The 26,442-nt window shown below is 43.0% G+C and overlaps 2 protein-coding genes across 4 annotated transcripts in view; one reads left to right on the top strand and one right to left on the bottom strand.

Annotated features, from left to right (window-relative positions):
- The window catches only part of SDHC (succinate dehydrogenase complex subunit C), a 56,482-nt gene extending 37,411 nt beyond the window's left edge, over positions 1–19,071 (top strand). For all 3 annotated transcript variants that reach the window (XM_032161182.2, XM_058442899.1, XM_058442900.1), the window contains 2 exons: positions 11,962–12,125; positions 18,204–19,071. In XM_032161182.2, the coding sequence (XP_032017073.1) occupies positions 11,962–12,125; positions 18,204–18,308 (269 nt within the window). In that variant the 3' untranslated portion in view covers positions 18,309–19,071. The remainder of the gene's footprint in view (positions 1–11,961; positions 12,126–18,203) is intronic.
- Positions 19,072–20,602: 1,531 nt separating this feature from the next.
- On the bottom strand, positions 20,603–23,758 carry CFAP126 (cilia and flagella associated protein 126). The gene is made up of 5 exons (XM_058442898.1): positions 23,720–23,758; positions 22,313–22,375; positions 22,072–22,152; positions 21,396–21,572; positions 20,603–21,020 (listed from the first exon to the last, which is right to left on the bottom strand). The coding sequence occupies exons 1-5, from the start codon at positions 23,744–23,746 to the stop codon at positions 20,835–20,837; spliced, it is 534 nt and encodes a 177-aa protein (XP_058298881.1). The 5' UTR covers positions 23,747–23,758; the 3' UTR covers positions 20,603–20,834.
- Positions 23,759–26,442: the final 2,684 nt, after the last annotated feature.

Here is a 26,442-nt window from a genome sequence, read left to right as displayed (position 1 = left end):
ATGAGCCACCGCGCCTGGCAGTTGTAATTATTTTATTTGCTAACTTTTTATAAATCTGGGTTTTTGTTGTTTTGTTTTTCGTTTTTTATTTTTTTTTTTTGAGACAGAGTCTCACTCTGTTGCCCAGGCTGGAGTGCAGTGGCGCGATCTCAGCTCACTGCAGCCTCTGCCTCCAAGGTTCAAGCAATTCTTCTGCCTCAGCCTCCGGGGTAGCTGGGATTACAGGCACCCACTACCATGCATGGCTAATGTTTGTATTTTTAGTAGAGACAGGGTCTCACTATTTGGCCAGGCTGGTCTCGAACACCTGACCTCGAGTAATCTGCCCGCCTCGGCCTCCCAAAGTGCTGGGATTACAGGCGTGAGCCACTGCGCCCAGCCAAATCTGTGTCTTTTATTAGACTGTAAAGTCGTCAAAAAGTGGATACTCTGTCTATCTTATTTACCATTCATACCCTCTAGCATTCAATAGGTGCTTAAAAAATCTTTATTTACTAAATGAACATACCCATGTAAATCATTTTGCTCATAGTGGTCGCTTTTTCCTACCTTCTAATTAACCTCCTGTTATGCATTAGAAATTAGATAGGGATAATATATAGTCTCTATTCTCAAGGATAGAGGTCTAAGGAGTAAGACAAATATTTATAATGCACTGTGATAGCTTTTTTTTTTTGAGACAGAGTTTCACTTTTGTTGCCCAGACTGGAGTGCAATAGCGTGATCTCAGCTCACCACAACTCTCCCTCCCAGGTTCAAGTGATTCTCCTGCCTCAGCCTCCCGAATAGCTGGGATTACAGGCATGCACCACCACGCTTGGCTAATTTTGTATTTTTAGGAGAGGCAGGGTTTCTCCATGTTGGTCAGGCTGGTCTTGAACTCCTGACCTCAGGTGTTCTGCCTGCCTTGGCCTCCCAAAGTGCTGGGATTACAGGTACGAGCCACTGTGCCCGGCCATGATAGCTTTTTAATAAGAGATATGATACCCCAGAGGAGAAACCAACAAATACAGTCGTCCCTTATTATCTGTTGGAGATTGGTTCCAGGATTCCTCCTCAGATACCAAAATCTACAGATACTCAAGTCCCTTATATAAAAAGATGTGGTATTTGGATATATCCTATGTGCATCATATACTTAAAATCATCTCTAGATTACTTATAATACCTAATACAATGTAAACGCTATGTAAATAGTTATATTGTTTATAGAATAATGACAAGAAAAAAAAAAGTCTGTACGTTTTCAGTACAGATAAAACCATTCATTTCCCCCACCCAATATTTTCAATCCACAGTTAGTTGTATATCCACAGATGCAGAATCCATGGATGCAGAACTCAGGACACAGAGTTGACAGCACTCTGAGGGAGTTAGAAGGCTTGAAAGAAGCGTGAACAGGAGAGTTTGTGAAGAGGAGGTAGAAGAGGGCATTCCAACAGAGAAATTCTTTTATGGAAAGGCATAGGGATTGGAAATCTCCCGGATCATTGGATAATTATGACGAGGTCTGTTTTCTTTTTTTCCTTTTTTTTTGAGATGGAGTCTTGCTCTGTCGCCCAGGCTGGAATGCAGTGGCACGATCTCGGCTCACTGCAACCTCCGCCTCCCAGGTTCGAGAAATTCTCTTCCTCAGCCTTCCGAGTAGCTGGGATTACAGGCACCTGCCTCCATGCCATGCTAATTTTTTTTGTATTTTTAGTAGAGATGGGGTTTCAACATCTTGGCCAGGCTGGTCTTGAACTCCTGACCTCACGATCCACCTCCCTCGGCCTCCTGAAGTGCTGGGATTACAGGCATGAGCCACCACACCCGGCTGAGGTCTGTTTCTTAAGAATGGTATTTTTGGGGCTGGGCGCGGTGGCTCACATCTGTAATCCCAGCACTTTGGGAGGCCGAGGCAGGTGAATCACAAGGTCAAGAGATCGAGACCATCCTGGCCAACATGGTGAAACCCCATCTCAACTAAAAATACAAAGATTAGCTGGGCATGGTGACGTGTGCCTGTAGTTTCAGATACTTGGGAGGCTGAGGCAGGAGAATTGCTTGAACCCAGGAGGCAGAGGTTGCAGTGAGCCGAGATCACGCCACTGCACTCCAGCCTGGCAACAGAGTGAGACTCTGTCTCAAAAAATAAAAAAAGAGTGATGTTTATGGGAGAAGTGACAGAGGATAAGGCTAGAAAGTGGGCCAGATGGTGAAGGACTTTGACTGCCATGCTGTAGACCACGAAAAGCCATTAAAAGTTCATGTTCTCTTTTGTTCCAGTAACAGGACAAGCTGGCCTCCTCGATAAATACAAAATAAGTTATTTATTTTAACTATAGAGATTTTATGGCTAATATATAAATTTTAAAAAGCATGTTAACACTAGTTTGACTTTAAAATAGAATTTATTATAAAGGAACTTGATGATTTTTGTTTGTTTGTTTTTTTGAGATGGAGTCTTGCCCCATCGCCCAGGCTGGAGTGCAATGGCGCCATTGTGGCCCACTGCACTTCTGTCTCCTCCCGGGTTCAAGCAATTCTCCTGCTTCAGCCTCCCAAGTAGCTGGGACTACAGGCATGTGCCACCATGCCTGGCTAATTTTTGTATTTTTAGTAGAGACAGAGTTTCACCATGTTGGCCAGGCTGGTCTTGAACTCCTGACCTCAAGTGATCCGCCTGCCTTCTGCCTCCCAGAGTACTGGGATTACAGGCGTGAGCTACTGCGCCTGGCCTACAATGTTTTAAAAGGTTGAAAGAGGAGACTAATAGCACTCTTAACATTGCTTAGGTTCCATAAAGATTAAAATACTCAGGGCTGGGTGCTGTAGCCAATGGCTGTAATCCCAGCACTTTGGGAGGCCAAGGTGGGTGGATCACCTGAGATCAGGAGTTAGAGACCAGCCTGGCCAACATAGTGAAACCCCATCTCTACTAAAAATACACACACACTCACAAAAAATTAGCCAGTTGTGTTGGCGCATGGCTATAATCCCAGTTACTTGGGAGGCTGAGCCAGGAGAATTGATTGAACCTGGAAGGCAGAGGTTGCAGTGAGCTAGGATCACACCAGTGCACTCCAGCCTGGGTGACAGAGCGAGACTCTGTCTCAAAAATAAGTAAATAAATACATACATACATACATAAATACATAAATAAAAATAAAATAAATACTCAGGATTTTTCGTAGTGACAGAAAAAGTCTATTTGACTTTTTCCTATAAAAGTCTAGTTGAAATTAGGTACATGCCTTGAGAATGGCAGATAGCTGAAGTTGCAATAATGAATGAGTCTAGGAAATCGTAGATAACAAGATAAAACATACAACATAAAGCATGAGATTAGAAAGAGAGAATAAAGATACTAAACAACAGAATTTTTTTGAGACAGAGTCTCGCTGTCGCCCAGGCTGGAGTGCAGTGGCGCGATCTCGGCTCACTGCAGGCTCTGCCCCCCGAGGTTCACGCCATTCTCCTGCCTCAGCCTCCCGAGTAGCTGGGACTACAGGCGCCCGCCACCTTGCCCGGCTAATTTTTTGTATTTTTAGTAGAGACGGGGTTTCACTGTGTTAGCCAGGATGGTCTCGATCTCCTGACCTCCTGATCCGCCCGCCTCGGCCTCCCAAAGTGCTGGGATTACAGGCATGAGCCACCGCGCCCGGCCAACAACAGATATTTTAAGCTTTGAACCAATATATACAGATATTCGTGTATCTGTATATAAATTCTACAATTAGCTTGAATGGATATAAGAATGGTCCTGAATGTTTTGGGTAGTCTTTAAAAACAGAGTCAGGCCGGGTGCTGTGGCTCATGCTTGTAAACCCTGCACTTTGAGAGGCCAAGGCAGGTGGATCGCTTAAGGCCAGGAGTTTGAGAACAGCCTGGCTAACATGGTGAAATCCCATCTCTACTAAAAATAACAAAAAATTAGCTGAGTGTAGGTGGCACATTCCTGTAATGTGGGCTACTTGGGAGACTGAAGCACGAGAATCGCTTGAACCCAGGAGGCAGAGGTTGCATTGAGCCGAGATCACGCCACTGCACTCTAGCCTGGGTGACAGAGCGAGACTTTATCTCAAAAATAAAAATAAATAAAAATAAAAAATAAAATAAAAACAGGATCAGATGGAAGAATCAGAACTTTTGTGAGAGATTGCCTGAATTTGTAGGCAAACCTGCTGCTCAGGCAGGTAGCCTGTTCTCTAGAAAAGCCAAAAGATTTACAGATTCATAAAGTAACTGATGGGCTTTGAAAATGACTGTGTTTTTCTTCTGGACCTGTCATGAGATGGGATATTAGTTATTGATTCTTAAATATCATTTGTTATACTTTAGAAATCCTGGTTATTCCAGACTGAGTGTAGAAAAAGTGAAAAAAATGCAGACTTTGGAATGAGACAAATCGGAGTTCAATTCTAACTCTGTCACTAACTGTGAGACCTTACCTTGGAAAAGTTATTTGTCACCACACCTGCCACCAAGCCTCAGTATTTTTGTCCACAAATTTGGATAATACCTTTTTTTTTCCTCTTTAGTTTAAAAACTTTTTTTTGAGACCGAGTTTCGCTCTTGTCTCCCAGGCTGGAGTGCAGTGACATAATCTTGGCTCACTGCAATCTCCGCCTCCCAGGTTCAAGTGATTCTCCTGCCTCAGCTTCCCCAGTAGCTAGGATTACAGGCACGCGTCACCGTGCCTGGTCAATTTTGTATTTTTAGTAGAGATGGGGTTTCACCATGTTGGCCAGGCTAGTCTCGAACTCCTGACTGCAGGTGATCCATCTGCCTCGGCCTCCCAAAGTGCTAGGTTTACAGGGGTGAGCCATGTACCCGGCCTAGTTTTTAAACAATTTTTTAAAAATAGAGATGAGGTTTCACAGTGTTGCCCAGGCTGGTCTCAACTCCTGAGCTCAAGCGATCCGCCTACCTTGGCCTCCCAAAGTGCTGGGATTACAGGTGTGAGCCACCATGCTCAGCCTGGATAATACCTTTTTGCTGTGTATGGGGGCAACAGTTAGAATTTAGAGACCTTAAAACTAGTATAAATTCTTTCACAGTGGATATGGTTTGCTCTCCATTTGAGAAAAAGAAAAGTTTATGCATGTCACTGAGTAATGTAGTGTAGCTTAAAACATCAACAAAAGTTCCAGACTCATAAAAACATATGCATTAAATATGTACAATTTTTTCATGTTTCAATTATACCCAATAAAGGTATTTTTTCAAAAAAATCAAAGATAGCCCAAATGTGTTAGAGACATGAGACCATAATGTGATTGAAATTAAGTAAGGCAATAATTCAGTTGGTAGTATTATATTCTTTCTCAGGATACAAACTGGCAGCCTGTGGGCCATGTTTGGTCAACAGATGTACTTTGTTTCTTTGTGCTGTGATGAAAAGAAATGGAATTTGAGTGCATTTAGGTGAAACATACATACTTCCCCTCTCCAACAGTTTTCTATGAGCACCACTAGTCTATATGGCCTTAATTGCCTTATGCTCTGCTTGATTCACACATCCGTTTGGCTCCTTAGGCATTTGGGTTTGACTTGCCTCTTGGGAGGGGCAAAGAATGAGATGAGTGGTGGTGACAGTAAGAGGGAAATGGGTAATCAGAAACAAAAAAGGAAAAAAGAGAAGGCCAGGGAACCAAATATTCAGTGTTTATTCTCTAGAGTCCAAAGGAGAGAGGCATTGAACCTGGAAGGCACAAATTATCCAGTCAGTGGAGAAGTGTGTGTGGTGCACGTGTGATTCCGGTTTATCTAGCCTCAACTTTGCCTAAATGACATTTCTGTCAAAATTATTTCCTCCATTTGCTCTAATCTGCTAATTTTTAATTTGGCTTTCTGGGTCTTGGATTTTGGTTATTAGAAGAGGTTTTGCCATCTATCTTCTATACTTTAGTCTCTTGTAATTTTTTTTTTTTTTTTTTTTTTTTTTTTTTTTTTGTGAGACGGAGTCTCGCTCTGTCACCCAGGCTGGAGTGCAGTGGCGCGATCTCAGCTCACTGCAAGCTCCGCCTCCCGGGTTCACACCATTCTCCTGCCTCAGCCTCTCTGAGTAGCTGGGACTACAGGCGCCCGCCACCACGCCCGGCTAATTTTTTGTATTTTTACTAGAGACGGGGTTTCACCGTGGTCTCGATCTCCTGACCTCGTGATCCGCCTGCCTCGGCCTCCCAAAGTGCTGGGATTACAAGCGTGAGCCACCGCGCCCGGCCCCAGTCTCTTGTAATTTTGACAAGCCTGAAGGTAGGCCTTGGGCTGTAGAAAATGCACCAAGAGTTCTTGTCATCTTTGAGATCTCTTGAGTGATCTTGTAGTTACTTTTCACTCTGCTACATCATCATTTCTTTTTCTACTTAAAATAATGCCTATTAAGGATTATAAAAATTAATTACTATATATGAAATTCCTAATACAGGCTTGGTGGTGATTATTATTTACAGTAATAATCAGAATTGTTAATCTTATACCTCTCAGAAAATGTGTGATATTTGTAGTTAAAAAAGTCCTTCTCAGCCCTTCCTGTTTCACAACTGCTGACTGCTACGTCTTAGTCCTTGCATTACCAAGTTGGGATGACCTGGCAAAACTCTTACCAGAAGAGAAAATGCTTCTCAGAAATGCTTTACTTTACCTCAGTACATGAGTACTCTTGACCTCAAGAGAAGTTGTGGGGAAGCAGATGGGCAGAATACATCATGATGAGATTAGTGTGACAACACTGTAAATAAAAGAACAGTTATGTGCTGTCACACTGAGTTTTAATCATCATTTAGACAGCTTCATGAAGGCTCTTTTAGATGTTTTCTTTTCATTTGCTGTGACATCTGCAGGGGCTTGCTAGGAAGAAGTGTCTGAAAGAGCTTATGATGACTTCTGGAAGTGACAACAGGACTTGCTGACAGTCTGCACAATTACATATATAGGACTTAACTGGGGTGGAGCCAGCAGGAACTGGTCTTGGCAGTCAAGAAAAAGCACTATTTAATTTTTCTTAGTGATTAGATAGGACAGCTTCAGTGGCTTTATTTTCCCAATTGAAATTGTTTGGCTGTTAGAGGACTCTCTGAGGCACTCAGGTTCTAGGAGTGGGGTCAGTTTCCTGATTCCCAATATACTGAATATCAGAGGAGAATTCAGAAAATCTCATATTTAATTCTTATATGTTTTTCACTTGTAATGATGAAAGCTTTGGCTAAAGTAGCTTTCAATTGAATTAACTAATATTCCTGTTTGAAGAGGTGGAGCCTTTTTTGAAAAATTGGTGAGGCAGCCAGCCAACATGATCTCTCTCCTAATTATATCTGGGTTGGAATCTGGTAATGATCCCAGATCTCCTTGACCTCCCAGAGATTTGTATAAAAAATTTTTTTGCTGATTACAAGAACATATTACCAAGAATGAAAATATTATAGAAATATATACTTAGAAAAGCTGCCCATAATCCCGCCAGTCAGAAATCACCAGTATTCTGTGTATATCCAGAGACCGTATCATTTTATGTTTTGTTTAAGGACTCTATCCATCAGAAAAATACCACCTAATTCAAATACAACTATTGCTATAGCCATTATTTACTAAACATTTACATAATTATTTAACCCTCATAATAATCTGAGAAACAGGAGTATCTTCATTTAAGAGCTTAAGAAACTGAAGTGGCCGAGGCAGGTGGGAGGCCAAGGCGAGTGGATCACCTGAGGTGAGGAGTTTGAGACCAGCCTGGCTAACGTAGTGAAACCTCGTCTCTACTAAAAATACAAAAAAATTAGCCGAGTGTGGTGGCACATGCCCGTAGTCTCAGCTACTCGAGAGGCTGAGGCAGCAGAATTGCTTGAACTTGGGAGGCGGAGTTGCAGTGAGCTGAGTGAGATCGAGCCACTGCACTCCAGTCTGGGCGACAGAGCGAGACTCTGTCTCAAAGAAAAAAAAAGAAAAAAGAAAAAATCGGTGTGGGGGTATGTAGTAGTAGAATGATTTTGAGAACATTTGACTTATTTAGAGGCAGTCTTCTCTTTTTGAATTGATTAAGCTAATTGACATAATTCTGTATTATTCATAGGAAAACAAAAGCTGAAGACACTGTTATTCACATCCTAGTATTTCCATGAGTTTTTACTCTCGGAGGCCATTTGAGAGTAGGTGGTGTTATCCTAGGATAACACCATATCAGGGTCTGGTCTTCTGTTGGTTAATACTGGTGTGGGTGGCCATCCCTGGGACTCAGCTGTGAGCCTGCTGTCCTATTTGGTGCATAGATGAAGGATGAGTTTGCCCAGATATCTAAGGCATATGTTTGGCTATTGAAGTTTCAGAGCTTTGTGTTGGCACTGAAATTCAAAAGATAGTTTTGAATTTCCTATCAAAACTATCAAAAGAGGGGTTCCTGCAGTCTTCTATAATAGCTTATCATCTATCCAGAGTGTCAAAGACTCTGAACCCTCTTGTGTCATATCTTCCTCCCAAATGTTCATCAAACTGTTTGAGTTCAGGTTACCTCAGTGTCTTCAGTAATTATTTTCATGGTGCTCCTAAGTCAAGGTAAATACCGAACACTTTTGTTTTATTGGTTTGTTAGATCCAAACAGCTTATTTATTTATTTCTTAGCCATTGAGTAGACATTTTTAAAAAAAATCATCCACATAGGCCGGGCAGTGGCTGACAACTATAATCCCAGTGCTTTGGGAGGCCAAGGCAGAAGGATCGCTTGAGCCCAGGAGTTAGAGACCAGCCTGAGCAACATAGCAAGACCTCATCTCTATGAAAAACAAGCAAAAACAAAATCATCCACATATATGGAAAGAAAAAAATATTTTTATTTCATTCTTAAATAACCATACTTTTTTGTTTGTTTTTGAAACAAGATCTCACTCTGTTACCCGGGCTGGAGTGCAGTAGCACAATCACAGCTCACTGTAGCCTTCACCTGCCAGGCTCAAGTGATCCTCTCCCCTCAGCCTCTCAAGTAGCAGGGACTACAGGTGCACACCATTGTGCCTGGCTAATATTTTTTATTTTTATTTTTATTTTTTGTCTTATTTTTAGTAGAGACAGGGTCTCATTATGTTACCCAGGCTGGTCTTGAATTCCTGGGCCCGAGCAATCCTCCCACCTCAGCTTCCTAAATTGCTGGGATTACAGGCATGAGCCACCATACCCAGCCAATCATAATTACTTACTAATAGGATGTATCTGCTGTTGGATATTATACAACTCCTCCAACCTTAGAAATCAGATTGGACACTGCCACCCTCATTTCTTGTTCCACACTGATTTTCACACAGAGAACTTCATTTTTGCTGAAAACCCAGCTGTACAAAGATGTGATCATTGAAAGAAATCTAACATCCAATGTTGAAACTGAACTACCTTGAGCTAGTAGTGGTTCACATGATGACCAACAGATGTTAAGTATCACTGTGTTTCATTTGAATATGTAAAATATCCTGTAGGACCTGTGAGTTTGCTGTGGTACCCCAGGGCAGCTTGGTGTAGTTTGGAAACCACAGTTCGAGCAATGATCCCAAACTATCAAATCAGGGTCTCTGAGAGTTGTGGTGTGGGTACTCTTTTTTGCTTCCCCAAAATATGTTTTGGTGATTATGGGAAACAACTGGCCTCTTTTTTGTTTTTTAAATTTTATTCCCATTTTACAGATGACATCTTATTTCTTTGTGTGTGTGTGTGTCTGTGTGTGTGTGTGTGTGTTTTGTTATTTGAGATGGAGCCTCACTCTGTTGCCCAGGCTGGACTAGTGCAGTGGTGCCATCTCAGCTGACTGCAACCTCCACCTCCCAGGTTCAAGAGTTTCTCCTGCCTCGGCTTCCTGAGTAGCTGGGACTACAGGTGTGCACCACCACAACTGGCTAATTTTTGTATTTTTAGTAGAGATGGGGTTTCACCATGTTGCCCAGGCTGGTCTCAAGCTCCTCACCTCAAATAATCTGCCCACCTTGGCCTCCCAAAGTGTTGGGATTACAGGCATGAGCTACCGTGCCAGCCAACATAACATCTTATTTCTAATTTGAGTTTCATATTTGTTATACATGATTTCTCAGTCATTGGTGGTTGATAGCCACTGAGCCCCAACAAATAATGCAGCCCTGTCAGACATTAAAATATTCTTACTTTTTCTTTCACATAGGGAAATAATCTTCCAAATATATACACATAGCATTTACATTATATCATTATGGTTTTGATTTGCATTTGTCTAATGCCTAATGATGTTAAGCACCTGTTCTTGCACTGATTGGCCATTTATTTATCTTCCTTGGAAAGATGTCTGTTCAGATCCATTTGTCATTTTATTAATTGAGTTGTAAGAGTTTTTTATATATTCTGGATAAAAGTTCTCCATATTTGCAAATATTTTCTCCCATTCCTTTGAGTTGTCTTTTTACTTTCTTGATGGTATTATTTGCAGCACAAAAGTTAGTAATTTTGATGAAATCCAATTCATCTGTTTTTTCTTTTGTCATTTATGATTTTGGTGTCATCTGTGAAACCACTGCCTAATCCAAGATCATGAAGATTTATTTCTATGCTTTCTACCAAGAGTTTTATAGTTTTAGCTCTAGCATTTACGTCTCTAATTCATTTTAATTTAAATTTTTGTGTAATAGAGATTTGAATGATTTAAAATTTTTTCTCTCTTCAGAGGTAGCAACACTAGAAAATAAAGATAAAAAATGGGCCAGGCGCAGTGGCTCATGCTGGTAATCCCAGCACTTTGGGAGGCCAAGGTGGACGAATCACTTGAGGCCAGGAGTTTGAGACCAGCCTGACCAACATGGCAAAACCCTGTCTCTACTAAAAATTGCAAAAATTAGCGAGGCATGGTGGCATGCATCCATAAGGCCAGCTACTTGGGAGGCTGAGGCACAAGAATCGCTTGAACCCAGGGGGCAGAGGTTGCAGTGAGCTGAGATCACGCTACTGCACTCTAGCCTGGGGAACAGAGCAAGACTCTGTCTCAAAAAAAAAAAAAAAGAACCGACCGGGCACGGTGGCTCATGCCTGTAATCCCAGCACTTTGGGAGGTCGAGGCGGGACGATCATGAGGTCAGGAGATTGAGATCATCCTGGCTAACACAGTGAAACCCCGTCTCTACTAAAAATACAAAAAATTAGCCGAGCGTGGTGGCGGGCGCCTGTAGTCCCAGCTACTTGGGAGGCTGAGGCAGGAGAATGGCGTGAACCCGGGAGGTGGAGCTTGCAGTGAGCCGAGATGGCGCCACTGCACTCCAGCCTGGGTGACAGAGCGAGACTCCGTCTCAAAAAAAAAAAAAAAAGAGAACCTAACTTTTTTTCTCACTCTTCTCTGTTCTGAGCACACTGTTTTTACCTTTTCTTACTTAGATGGTGAACTAGATGATATAGCAAGGCTTGACTTCTAAACTGGCAAGTGAAGTTTTTATAGAGAAGGATGTTGAAAGGAGGAATAACATACTAAAACATATGGCACATTTAGTTTATGGTGAGATCCCAAGTAGTCTATCTCCCACTATAAACTTGAACATGAGTTTAAATCTTCTCCTTTTCAAGGCCGGGTGCAGTGGCTCACACCTGTAATCTCAGCACTTTGGGAGGCGAAGGTGGGCAGATCACTTGAGGTCAGAAGTTCAAGACCAGCCTGGCCAACTTGGTGAAACCCCGTCTCCACTAAAAATACAAAAATTAGCTGGGCATTGTGGTGGGTGCCTGTCATCCCCACTACTCAGGAGGCTGAAGCAGGAGAATTGCTTGAACTTGGGAGGTGGAGGTTGCAGTGAGCCAAGATTGCACCACTGAACTCCAGTCTGGGTGACAGAATGAGACTCTGTCTCAAGAAAAAAACAAAACAAAAATCTTCTCCATTTCAAAATGGTTTAGAATTGTATGAGGTGCCAGGGGTCCCAGTTTTCCGTATCATATTAGTTGTAACTTGTGAGCAGCTGTGACGAGCTACTTGGTTTTCTCCTCAGGGGTCTCTCTTTTTGGCATGTCGGCCCTGTTACTCCCTGGGAACTTTGAGTCTTATTTGGAACTCGTGAAGTCCTTGTGTCTGGGGCCAGCACTGATCCACACAGCTAAGTTTGCACTTGTCTTCCCTCTCATGTATCATACCTGGAATGGGATCCGACACTTGGTAAGTTAATTGGGGATTTGCACATTTTCTCTGTGAAGGGAGTGGGGAGACTGGGAGGATTTGCAAGAGTGGATCTCGCTCTATTGCCCAGGCTGGAGTGCAGTGGTACGATCTCAGCTCACTGCAACTTCCGCCTCCTGGGTTCAAGAGATTCCTGTGCCTCAGCCTCTTAAGTAGTTGGCGTTATAGATGCGTGCCACCACTCCTGGTTAATTTTTGTATTTTTAGTAGAGATGGGGTTTCACCATGTTGGCCAGGCTGGTCTCGAACTCCTGCCCTTAAGTGATCCGCCTGCATCAGCCTCCCAAAGTGCTAGGATTATAGGTGTGAGCCACCGCACCCAGCTAGTGCTGTTATTTTTTTATTTTTATTTTATTTTATTTTATTTTTTTTGAGACCAAGTTTACTCTGGTTGCCCAGGCTGGAGTGCAATGGCACGATCTCGGCTCACCGCAACCTCCGCCTCCCAGGTTCAAGCAATTTTCCTGCCTCAGCCTCCCAAGTAGCTGGGATTACAGGCATGCACCACCATGCCTGGCTAATTTTGTATTTTTAGTAGAGACAGGGTTTCTCCATGTTGAGGTTGGTCTCGAACTCCTGACCTCAGGTGATCCGCCCGCCTCGGCCTCCCAAAGTGCTGGGATTACAGGCATGAGCCACCACACCCAGCCCTTAGTGCTGTTCTTAAGGTTAGTTGTGACTCAGAGTCCTCTTGGGGAAAGCCAGACAAGTTCACAAGTTCCCCTCTGCGTTATCTGGCAGTCCTGCTGGTGGTGTAGCTGAGCAATGGTATAAGCCTCACAGATACTTGCAGGGTCTCATTGTGAACTCTTCCTTTTTAAATTTAATTTAATTTAATTTTATTTTATTTTTTGAGACAAAGTCTTGCTCTGTCTCCCAGGCTGGAGTGCAGTTGGCGTGGTCTTGGGTCACTGCAAACTCCACCTCTTGGGTTCAAGAGATTCTCCTGCCTTGACCTCCCGAGCAGCTGGGACTACAGGCGCCTGCCACCACGCCCGGCTAATTTTTTGTATTTTTAGTAGAGATGGGGTTTCCCCATGTTAGCCAGGCTGGTCTCAAACTCCTGACCTTGTGATCCACCCCTCTCAGCTTCCCAAAGTGCTGGGATTACAGACGTGAGCCACTGTGCCCTGCTGAACTCTTCATTTTTAAGAGGGATATTTAAAAGAGATCCCTGAAGGCCTAGAATACATGTTTATGAGATAAATATTAATTGGTACCTATTTATGTGTCAGGTACTGTTGTAGACACTGGGGATTCAGTTATGAGCTAGATAACCATTGTTGCTGCTTTCATTCTTCCGTTCCTGTTGACCCAGAGTAGTGCTTCTGACAGGACTCAAATAGATTACCTTTTCTTATCTACACATTATATTGCATTTTTGTTTTGAGCTATTGGACAGAATGGGGCCAACTTTAATAGAAACTGGGTGCCAAGAATTCCAGGTTTTAATACTAAGGTTAAGAATCTTTTTTTTTTTTTTTTGAGACAGAGTCTTGCTCTGTTGCCCACGCTGGAGTGCAATGGTGCAATCTCAGCTCACTGCAACCTCCACCTCCCAGGTTCAAGCGATTCTCCTGCCTTAGCCTCCCAAGTAGCTGGGATTACAGATGCCCACCACCAGGGCCAGCTAATTTTTTTTTTTTTTTTTTGGTATTTTTAGTAGAGACGGGATTTTGCCATGTTGGCCAGCCTTACAGGTGCCTGCCACCACACCCAGCAAATTTTTTTTTTTTTGTATTTTTAGTAGAGATGGGGTTTCACCATGTTGGCCAGCCTGGTCTTGAACTCTTGGCTTCCCAAAGTGCTGGGATTACAGGCGCGAGCCACTGCACATGGCAGGAATCATTTAATAGATTGAAAACTGTCCATGTTGCCTCCTATGTGACCTCATGGTCTGCTCAAAACTGGTTTCTAAAATTAGACAGGTATGGTGGTGTGCGCCTATGGTCCCAGCTACCCGTAAGGCTGAGGTGGGAGGATTGATTGAGCCCAGGAGGCAGAGGTTGCAGCGAGCCGAGATTGTGCCACTGCATTTCAGCCTGGGTGACAGAGTGACCCCATCTAAAAAAAGAAAAAAAAAAAAAAATAGACGGGCGCAGTGGTTCACGCCTGTAATCTCAGCACTTTGGGAGGCCGAGGCAGGCGGATCATCTGAGACCGGGAGTTCGAGACCAACTTGACCAACATGGAGAAACCCTGTCTCTACTAAAAATACAAAATTAGCCGGGCCTGGTGGCACATGCCTGTAATCCCAGCTACTCAGGAGGCTGAGGCAGGAGAATTGCTTGAACCCAGGAGGCAGAGGTTTCAGTGAGCCGAGATCATGCCATTGCACTCCATCCAGCCTGGGCAACAAGAGCAAAATTCCGTCTCAAAAAAACCAAAAAATACAAAAATTAGCTGGGGGTGGTGGCATGTGCCTGTAATCCCAGCTACTTGGGAGGCTGAGGCAGGAGAATCCAGGAGGCAGAGGTTGCAGTGAGCCAAGATCATGCCACTGCACTCCAGCCTTGGTGACAAAAGTGAAACTCCGTCTCAAAAAAAAAAAAAAAAGATTTTATATTTTGTAGTCTCCCTAGTTTTGCTTCCAAGAAGGCAATTAAAATTCAGTTCTTTCTGTATTTTCATTACTTCTGAATCTGAGCCAACTGTCAGATGGATGCTTTTGCCTTAATTTGACTTTTTATTACTCAGCCTTAGAGACAAGCACTTCCTGGATTTCAGTCTGGTCCAATAGACAGTTTAATGGAATAAAAAAAAATGAGAGACTAAATGACTTATTAAATTAAGTGTCTGTATCAACTGTTCCCTGGGGCAGTGTTCAGTTTGATTTAAAATGAGGTTTCACTTCCCTGAGGGGGAGGCAGTAGAGAGGGAGGACATTTCCATTAATGACTTCGTATTCCACAGAACAAAGCTCTGTAAAGAAAATCAGCTGATCAGCTTCCTCTGTTCATATTTTGGCTCAGGCAGAGACTTGCCCTATGTTTGTCTTTGTTCAGTATGGGGGGAAGAGAGGGGAGGTTTTACAAAATTGCAGAACTTAGAGCTTTTCTGCCCTGGTTCTTGCCTGTGATAGTAATCTTTTTGTTGAGGGAAGTGAAGAACCTGAAGGTCCTTAAGTCTGCTTTTATTTTTTCTTCTAGCAAGTACTGGCTGTGAGTGTGGGACAGGATTTTGTGTTTTCTGTGACAGTCTGTAGTTTTTGGCCTCTGAACTTGATAGTTGACTTGCCAGAAGATCTAATGGGGGAGTGAGGAGTGAAAGAGTAGGAGGTTATAGGGTCTGTGGCATTCTAGGGAATATCCCTGCCTACTACCACTACCCAGTAGGACTCACTCTCTATAAAACATTGTCCTTATTTAAGCAAAACAACTCTTTGTGGAATCTGCTTGACTCCTAATCTTGTAGTTAGAAGCAATTTGAGGGTTGAGGTGGAGGCATCTTCTCATCCTGATTTTTTTTTTTTTCTGGGCTCTCTCCATCTTTTCTCTGAACTGACTCCTAATTTAGGCAGTTTTACATTCAGACTGTGGGCGTATGTGTGTATGTGTGTGTTAAGGCGCCATGTATGTGGGAAGTGTGGAAAATGAAGACTGCTTTTGCCCAGGGGCTCATTTAGTGACTTACAATATAATATTAATATGTTAAGCTGAGCGCGGTGGCTCACGCTTGTAATCCCAGCACTTTGGGAGGCCGAGGTGGGCGGATCACGAGGTCAGGAGATCGAGACCACGGTGAAACCCCGTCTCTACTAAAAATACAAAAAATTAGCCGGGCGTGGTGGCGGGCGCCTGTAGTCCCAGCTACTCGGAGAGGCTAGGAGGAGAATGGCGTGAACCCGGGAGGCGGAGCTTGCAGTGAGCCGAGATTGCGCCACTGCACTCTAGCCTGGGCGACAGAGCGAGACTCCGTCTCAAAAAAAAAAAAAAAAAAAAAAATTAATATGTTAATATCCCTAAGACACAAGAGAGTCACAATTAGTGTTTTGTTAAATGTGGGGCCGGGGGCATGGTAGCTCACGCCTGTAATCCTAGCACTTTGGGAGGCCGAGGCGGGTGGATTGCTTGAGCTAAGGAGTTCGACACTAGCCTGGGCAACGTGGCAAAACTCCATCTCTACCAAAAATACAAAAAATTAGCCGGGCATGGTGACGGGTGCCTGTAGTCCCAGCTACTTGGGAGGCTGAGGCAGGAGGATTGCTTGAACCTGGGAGGTCAAGGCCTCAGTGACCTGAGATTGTGCCACTGCACTCCAGCCTAGGTGACAAAGTCTCAAAAAATTAAAAAAAGAAAAGTGGGGGTGGTGGGGTAGGGGCTGGGTGAGATGGCTCACACCTATAATCCCACCACTTTGGGAGGCTGAGGCGGGAGGATTGCTTGAGCCCAGGAGTTCAATACTAGCCTGGGCAAGACATAACAAGAGTCTATCTCTGTTTTTTAATATTAAAAAGAAATGTGGGTTTTAACTCAATTGGTAGAAAACCAATTTAGTGGCATGCTACCAACAAAAAAGGAAATTAAAATAGAATAGAAAATATAAGCTGGGGCTGGGCGCGGTGGCTCACACCTATAATCCCAGCACTTTGGGAGGCTGAGGAGGGTGTATCACTTGAGGTCAAGAGTTCAAGACCAGCCTGGCAAACATGGCGAAACCCCGTCTCTACTAAAAATACAAAAATTAGCTGGGCATGGTGGCATGCGCCTGTAGTCCCAGCCACTGGCAGGGCTGAGGCAAGAGAATCGCTTGAACCTGGGAGGCTGACGTTGCTGTAAGCCAAGATGGCGCCACTGGAGCGGCTGGGTGCAGAAGTTCACGCCCGTAATGCCAGCTTTTAGGGAAGCAGAGGCAGGAGGATAGCTTGAGTCCAGGAGTTCAAGACCTGCCTGAACAATATAATGAGACCCCGTTCTCCACAAAAAGGAAAAAATATAAATTTTTTAATAAAATTTATTTATGTATAAAATATATAAATGTATGTGTGTTTGTATATATATATATATATATATGGCACCACTCAGTAATGGTAAATATTGTTTTATCAACTTTTGCTATATTATATATACATATCTATTAGGTTCCAATTTTAAAGGTATTTCTTAGTGGAGCCACAGTCAAAACAAAATTGAGAAATAGTGTTCTAGATCTCAGAGTATCCTTTAGAATACTAGTCCTCTGTTAAACAGAGTTTACCTCTATAAAAAGATTCTGAGATTGACTGTATCTAGGAAATCAGGCATATTATATCTCTCTTTTGGAGATTCACAGTGTGCATTAGTAAACTGTTTAGAGGCCGGGCGCAGTGGCTCACGCCTGTAATCCCAGCATTCTGGGAGGCCAAGGCGGGCAGATCACGAGGTCAGGAGATCAAGACCATCCTGGCTAACACGGTGAAACCCCATCTCTACTAAAAATACAAAAACAAAATTAGCCGGGCGTGGTGGCGTGCGCCTCTAGTCCCAGCTACTTGGGAGGCTGAGGCGAGAGAATGGCATGAACCTGGGAGGTGGAGCTTGCAGTGAGCCGAGATCACGCCACTGCACTCAAGCCTGGGCGACAGAGCGAGAGTCCGTCTCAAAAAAAAAAACAAAAAACTGTTTAGAAAGTCTTGCAGTTAAATATTTACGAACTTTGACCACAGAACTTTTTTTTGGCCCATATAATAGCTTTCAACATTCTGAGGAACAAGTGTTTGGAAGAATACGCCTTGAGAAACATTAATCTAGATGTGTGTTCCTGAGGAAAAGTTGTATCTGTTCATTCTGGAAGCTTTTGTATACCGTATGGGGCCTGTGGCATTCTAGAGAACATTCCTCCTATCATCACCACACAATAGAACCTGATTTTCTGTCGTTGGAATAAGTGGATAATAGGTTCCATACTGTGGGTTTTAAGAAGCGTAAAGGTGGGGCATAAGGGTAGAAGCGCTTTTCCCTAGAATCATGCTGAGAGGAGATATCTATTCCTTTAGGCAGAATTACTTTCTGAGACAGGAACTGTTAATGTCCTGTTTACTGAAATTCCTTTTTTTTTTTTTTTTTGCTTTGTCCACAGATGTGGGACCTAGGAAAAGGCCTGAAGATTCCCCAGCTGTACCAGTCTGGAGTGGTTGTCCTGGTTCTTACTGTGTTGTCCTCTATGGGGCTGGCAGCCATGTAAAGAACGGAGGCTTCCAGCATCATCTTCCTACACATTATTACATTCACCCATCTTTTTCTGTTTGTGATTCTTATCTCCAGCCTGGGAAAAGTTCTCCTTGTTTGTTTAGATACTTTTGTACTTTCAGATCCCCTTGGAGCAGTAGAGTACCTTGTAGACCATAATAGTGGAAAAGGGTCTAGTTTTCCCCTTGTTTCTAAAGATGAGGTGGCTGCAAAAACTCCCCTTTTTTGCCCACAGCTTGCCTACTCTCGGCCTAGAAGCAGTTATTCTCTCTCCATATTGGGCTTTGATTTGTGCTGAGGGTCAGCTTTTGGCTCCTTCTTCCTGAGACAGTGGAAACAATGCCAGCTCTGTGGCTTCTGCCCTGGGGACGGGCGGCGGGGGGTGGGTGGTTGGTGAGGCTTTGGGTGCCACTGCCTGTGGGTTGCTGGCTTAAAGGACAATTCTCTTCATTGGTAAGAGCCCAGGCCATTAACACCTACACAGTGTTATTGAAAGAGAGGTGGGGGTGGAGGGGAATTAGTCTGTCCCAGCTAGAGGGAGATAAAGAGGACTAGTTAGTTCTTGGAGCAGCTGCTTTTGAGGAGAAAATATATAGCTTTTGACACAAGAGGAAGATCCAGAAAATTATCGTTGAACATATTAATGGTTATTTCTTTTTCTTGGATTTCCAGAAAAGCCTCTTAATTTTACGCTTTCTCATCGAAGTAATGTACCCTTTTTTTCTGAAACTGAATTAAAATACTCATTTTATCTTTGACTCTCCTTGAAATCTAGAGAAACTAAGAAAATGGCTGTTGGGAAGGAACCAATATCCTCCTCTTCCCTCGGGTCTCAGGCATTTACATCCTCCCTCTCCCCGCAATCTGACCTTTCCCAGGAGGGAAACAGTTTTCCTACATCTCATCATTGGAAAAGTTTTCAGAGAATCAGAACTTAGCCAGAGATTTAAATATCACAGAGAAGCCTCAGAGAAAGGAGAAAAAAGAAGTGACACATGTAGAGTGCTTTTGGGTTATAGGCACCAAAATCCCACGAAGGACTGATTATAAGCTTCATGGTACAGTTCAGCAAATTATGATTCAGTGAGGGGCACAGAGGACCAGTGTTGGTGACAGCTAGGGGATGATGACCTGAAGTTATAGGCTTGGGGTGAATGAAGCATAGAGATTTTTTAAAAAAGAAGGGATTGTTGAAAACCTGGCAAAAATATATAATTTAATGAGAAAACTTGCTGCTTTTAAAATCCATATAGGCCAGGCTTTAGCAGGCATGCTGTTTTGATAGTTTTTGGGAACTCTGGAATAAGAGACCTATCTCGTCTGTCACTTCAAGTTGTTGGCCAGCCAGTTAAAGCTGTGGGTCGAAGAGGGGAAATGGTAACTAGCTGGTGTCGACTGGATAGGAAGACCTTAGTTAAGGTGGGGACCCGCTGTTTTAACAGTCTTCATTCAGGGTCCCAAATAGTATTTGGCTTTAAGTAATGATTGCTTTTCCCTTTTTACTAGAGGGGACCTGGCAAGTCCTTGTACCTTTCCTCCATCTTAAACCAGCTATTCTCTACTTTGTCCTTGGAATGAGGGACAAGTGATCATGAGAGAACACTTTGTCATTGGGACTGGGAAAGGTTTGGCAAGGGCATTAAATTTAACAGCCAGTGCCAGGAAAATATAAAATGGGGTCAATGATAAACAGCTGTTAGAGGCTGGAAAATGGGTAGGGCAGTTAAATTTTTTGGTGGTTTCCTACCATTTGGGTGATTGAAGCATGGTAGTGGGTGGGTGGGGGGTGTGACAGAGCATCATGTTTGTTATTCTGCCTTAAATTTCTACTTACTGTCTTTGTTTTTCTTCTCTGTCTTCCAATCACTTTAATATCTTCAATTTTCAAACTACATTTGTACTTGGGCTTAGATAGAAGGTCTTACACAAGCGTAGTATCTTCTACTTTGGTTTTCCCTACCTTTTCTTCCCCACCTTCTCCAAACACACATATACATACTCTACTCAACAATTCTACTTCTGATGTTGTAGTTGTTAGTTGTGCATGCTCAGGATAAGAAATGAGTGGGTAGGTTGAGGGACTGGTTCTTTGAGGTTCTGCCCTTTTTCCATGATTCAGACTAACTTTTTGTTGGTCATTTCTGGAGTATAACTGACTCAATTCTTGTAAAAATGTGTTCCACCCAAACCACTGTATGTTCTTTTCCCTACTTTATTTTCCCCCACCTTCCTTCTCCTAATTGTGTTACAAGAGGCAGCCATAGCAAGAATGGAAAATCCAGATCAGTAAAAGATTCAACAAAAAAAAGTTTATTTTCCAAATTTGCTTTTACTCCCACCCCAAAATTTCCCTGTTTCACAGTTCTGACTGGGGGCTCTTGTTTATTTCACACAATCGCTATACAGGTTTTTCAGTGTGTGGCCACTTGGTCCATATGAAGTTCCAGGTTTGTATTTCTGGACCTCAGCTAGATTAGGCCCTGCCCAGAGTTCTAGCATACGTGGACTTCCAGGTGGGCTCTTAGGATTTGGCTGGGCTTTGGGGACCTGGAGTATGACCTGCAGAGGGGTGTGAGCTTTGGAGTTCATCTGGGGAATTGAGGTTGGCAGTTGGGGAGCTTGGAATTATGGTTGGACTTCGTGCTTGTTGTACAGTCTTTGTGATAGACTTCTTTCTGAGTTTCTTCTGACTGTCTGGATCATGGGGCTGTCAGTGATAACAGTGGAAGAGATAGTCATCTCTCTGGTCAGGCCCGGATCATTCCTAATGCACCTCAGGATTCTAACTCCCTTTCTCCCCATACCATGGGCAGTAGATCAAGTTTCAAATAAGAAAAGTTAAATTTGATTTCTCTAACCACCCTCCCCCACCTTGAGATTAGATCATTTTCTACTGTTGGGGGTAAGATGTCCTTAGCCCATCCCTTCAGGCCTCAGGAGGTGATGAAGGACTAGTCAGGATAAGACAAATTGGTTAGAGGTCCCCCCTGCTGGAATAGTGGTGGCATAACAATAGACATTTTTTGAGGTTGAAAAGAAATTGAGACAACAGGGTTTTGGGTTAGATGGGACGAATAGATACCTTGCCTAAGATTTCAGGACACAGCCCATTGGAGGCCTTGAGTAAATCAGGATTTTTCTGTATCCATTTGGTGAGGGAGGCAGCACCAGCAGTTGTACGGGAGGTCAGGGTCACCCGAGCAGGGGGTATCTTCAGAGGCATTTGCCAGGTGCCCATGAAGGAACCCCAAGGATTTGCCTAAAAATGAAAAGGGATTCCTCAATAGGGCTTCTCACTCCTAGTAACTGACTTAGACCTCTGTTCGTCTTATTTCCATTCTTTACCTTTAGGAATGCATGGTTATGAAACAAGACTGAAAGCATAATCTTCCCACCCTTCCTTATCCCCCTCCCTCATTTAGGCTTTGCAGGCCTAATTTTTTCATCCACTTTGCTCTGCCAACTTAAATTCCACATCCTTAGGCTGAGTGTGGCAAAGGAGTACCCACTGCACAGATGTCATCATCTGAAGGCTTTTGTTTATACAGATCATTGATCAATTTAAGAACTTCCAAAGGGTGCTAAACACAACTCTATCCTGCTGGGTAAGCTGGCCGGAAGTTCAGGGGCTCTCACATTACAACATGAATTAGATTAAACTTTAATTTTCCCGATAATGGCTGTGAGAGACTGCACATCTCCCAGTTCTGTGCCTCAATTATTTGCCTTTCTTGATAGGAGTGAAGATAGTATCTCACCTTGGAACGGGGCACAGAAGGCAGTAGATGACCACGATCATTGGCAATAATTTGAGTGTAGCCTTCATGAGAAGAGATGCTCTGGGGTACAAGTGGGAGAGATAAAGGTTTGTGAGTAGAAAAAGGGAAGTATTTGGGGAGCTTGGTCAGAGAAGGATATGGGAGTTTAGAGAATGCTAAAAGGAGTTAATTGACAGGGAGAGCATGAGGCTATCTTATAGGTGCACTGAACATGGAATACCTCTTTTGTTGGCTTAGCGGGAGACCAGTTCTGCAGATACTTGGATGAGAAAGCCTTTTCATACTGTGGAGAGAAAGATAAGTATCCCTGTGAGACTTCAAGGCCCCAAACCCAGGAAATGAAGACTAGGCACAGTTCTTTAGATTTGAAGACCAAAGGCCTGACCAACCATGTAGGCTTTCAGTCACTATGACAAGGGTATAATTTGTTTGGTCTAGATGTATGCTGTCCAGCATGGAGCCAAGAGCCACATGGAACTGTTGAGCACCTGAAATATGACTAGTTCAAATTGAGGTGCTTTATAAGTGTGAAATATGCTGAATTTTGAAGTTTTTTTCTTTTCTTCTTTTTTTTTTTTGAGACAGGATCTTGGTCTGCCACCTGGGTTGGAGTCAGTGGCACAATCCTAGCTCACTGCAGCCTTGGACACCTGGGTTCAAGCGATCCTTTTCCCTCAGACTCACAAGTAGCTGGGACTACAGGTGCATGCCACCATGCCCAGCTAATTTTTTAATTTACTTGTAGAGACGAGGTCTCACCATATTGCCCAGGGTGGTCTCAAACTCCTGGCCTCAAGTGATCCTTCTGCCTCAGCCTCCCAAAGTGTTGGGATTACAGACATGAGCTACAACACCCAGCAGGTTTTGAAGATTTAGTACAAAAAAAGAATGTAAAATGTCTGATTATAATTTTAAAAATACTGATTAAATGTTGAAATAATATTTGGATTTATTGGGTTAAATTCAATATATTTAAATTTTATGTTTTAATTTTTTCATGTAGCTACTAGAAAATTTAAAATTACATTTGTGGCTCGCACTCTTTTTGTTGGGCAGCACTGGTCTAGATCAGGAGTTGGTAAACTATGGCCTATGGGCCATATCCATATCGCTGCCTGTTTGGGGATGGCCTGAGAGTAAGGATGATTTTTATAGATGAACATTTACAATTGATTCAGTAAAATGGAATACTAACTTTGAATCCCAGTTAAGTGAAATGTTTTCTCAACCCCCAAAATTCCATTATTTTCATTAGTAGTACAAAAAGTTGTACTCAGTTATATTTTGAATTTGTCAAAAATGTTATGGAAAAATGTTTTTCTTTAATTATGTAAGTAGCTACAGAATATTTTTGACTTTGCCACTTGGCTTGCAAAGCCTAAAATTTTTACACTCCGCCCTTTTACAGAAAAAAACTTGCCAACTTCTGGTTTACACCCTACAAATTTAACCCAGAGATACCTTTGGATCGCCCCTGAGCTCTCTCTATCCTTGAGGAGGTAAAATATTATCTCACTCCACTCGCAGCTATCTGTTCAAAGATCAGAATCCTATGAGAGGGGACAGTCCAAAGATAGAATCTGAAAAACAAAAGTAAACGTTAAAGAAACGGAGAATGGGAACTTACCTGATTGGCACTGTAGTTAGTGGCCATGATCTTGTGCTGTTTACACTCATTGCTTGGCAACTGCAGAAGGCCGACCTCATGGGACTACCTCCCAATCAGCAGAGGCTGCCTTTGTCTTCTGCTTATTATTCACTTCCTTGGCTCACACTGCCCCCATTTGTTTTCTCTGGAACTTAGATTCATTTTTATTTTAGAGACAGGAAAGACTGAGTAAATGTGAGAAAATTAGCTGAATAGCAGCTACTTTTTTTCTGGCATAACCTACCCCTGCTTAAGAACTTCCACGTGGCCTTTGATTGGGGTTTTTAACCACTTTAACAAACCATGTAACCCTGAGAGCTATGCTTGTTGGACAACATGGTGTAATGTACCACAGGCTGTAGAGCCAGATACTGGGGTTTGAATCCTTATTCAGCATGGGAACACAGGAGGTGTATGACATTAAACTTAAAACTGTCTTGTCTTCACTAAATTTCTGTCAACTCATTTGTATTGCGGAGATAATAGAGCCTGCTTTTACCGGGTAAGTGAGATAAAATGAATAAAGTGTCTAGACAATATAGCATAGTAGGTGTTCAATACTGGTGAGATCCTGTTTATAAGGCCCACTACTTTGTTTTATCAGGCAGAATAACAAAGGAACAATATTTAAAAAGCAACTAGCTCAAATCTGTCCCCAGAAGGAAAAACATATCTTGTCCTTGGTCCTTAAAAAATTTCCTCTGTCACTGTCTAGAATCACAGCACCTAAGAACACAGGTGTTTAGTGTTGACTGGAATAAAATGGAATCGGGTGCTGGTGCAGGAAGATTGAGCAGGGATGAAGAGAGAAAGTCACAGAGTGGAAAGCATCAGGTTTGGAGAGTTCAATGGGGGCGGCGGGTGCCAGGACACAAGCCTAATATTTGTGGGACAAGGAAACCCCTCTGAAACTCATATAAAATGGTATTGTAATACCCATCTACGAGGTGGTTAGGAGAATTAGTAAGTAAGTAGAACTGTGTTTTGTGAATTGTAAAGTGAATTTATATATAAGGTGTCAAGATGAAAGGGAAAAACTAAGAAATAAGTTGCCCAAAGATATTAGGACCAGGAGACCATTATAAAGTATATCCAGGCCGGGCACGGTGGCTCATGCCTGTCATCCCAGCACTTTGGGTGGCCAAAGCAGGCGGATCACAGGGTCAGGAGTTTGAGACCAGCCTGGCCAACATGGAGAAACCCTGTCTCTACTAAAAATACAAAAAATTAGCCAGGCATGGTGGCGCATGCCTCTAATCCCAGCTACTCAGGAGGCTGAGGCAGGAGAATTGCTTAAACCCAGGAGGCGGAGGTTGCAATGAGCAGAGATCGCGCCACTGCACTTCAGCCTGGGCGACAGTGTGAGACTTCGTTTCAAAAAATAAAAAATAAAGTATATCCATCAGTCCCTTCTCTTTTCCTTCTTCCCCCAAAATCCTCATCTTAACCAACACACCAAGTATAAGAGCACTCCTATGCTTCTGCAGATGGAGGGAAGAACAGCTCTTGTTTTATAGGCTCTGGAGTTAATACCTGGATAATGTGAGATCTGGAAAGATAACTCGTGTGCTTAGTCCCTGTGGTTCTTATCACTCTCTAGAGAAGAGTTCTTTAAGGACCAAGGACTATCTTTGCTCTAGGATATCCATTTTGGCGCTTTAATCTGCAATGATAGGTTAGCATTATTTTTCTTAGAATTTGTCTTCAGTTGGTATGCCTCCCTCTGCCTTTCTGATAGGGATGTAGTGATAAATGATGACTGCACTCATTTTTAAAAGTTAACTAGTTTTTGTTCAATTGAAAAAGTAATGTACATGGAAAAAATTTCATGTTTACAGGATGTTCAGTGAAAAGCAAATCTCCATTTGATTTCAACTCTCAGTCTTGCTCCTCAGGGCAACTACTGTTATTCATTTCTTGTGTCTCCTTCCAGAAACATTCTATGCATACAAACACTAATGAGAGAGCTGTCCACATTGCTTTTTGATTTGCTTTTTTGACTATCTTGGGGATTATGTTTTTATCATAATATTCCATTTTGGGATGCACCATAGTTTGTTCAGACCCATATGGATGACCATTTAGGTTATTTATAGTCTTTTGCTAATAAGGACATTGCTGTAATGAAAAATCCCTATGTATCTTTATGAACATGTATGTATGTTTATGTACATATGTGATCTGTAGGATAAATTTTTTAAAGTACATTGCAAAGTCAAAAGGGTATGTGCATTTAAAATAAGTAGATAGGCCAGGCGCGGTGGCTCACGTCTGTAATCCCAGCACTTTGGGAGGCTGAGGTGGGCGATCACGAGGTCAGGAGATGGAGACCATCCTGGCTAACATGGTGAAACCCCGTCTCTACTAAAAATACAAAACATTAGCTGGGCGCGTGGCGGGCTCCTGTAGTCCCAGCTACTCAGGAGGCTGAGGCAGGAGAATGGCGTGAACCCGGGAGGCGGAGCCTGCAGTGAGCCAAGATCGCGCCACTGCACTCCAGCCTGGGCGACAGAGCGAGACTCCGTCTCAAAAAAAAATAAATAAATAAAATAAAATAAAATAAGTAGATAATGTCAAATTACCACTGAAAGACATTGCGCCAGCCGGGCATGGTGGCTCACGCCTGTAATCCCAGCACTTTGGGAGGCCGAGGCAGGCGGATCACGAGGTCAGGAGATCGAGACCATCCTGGCTAACACGGT

Source organism: Hylobates moloch, unplaced genomic scaffold, assembly GCF_009828535.3.
Source record: "Hylobates moloch isolate HMO894 unplaced genomic scaffold, HMol_V3 SCAFFOLD_8, whole genome shotgun sequence".
Taxonomy (NCBI): Eukaryota; Metazoa; Chordata; class Mammalia; order Primates; family Hylobatidae; genus Hylobates; species Hylobates moloch.
This window is presented reverse-complemented; position numbering and strand designations above follow the sequence as displayed.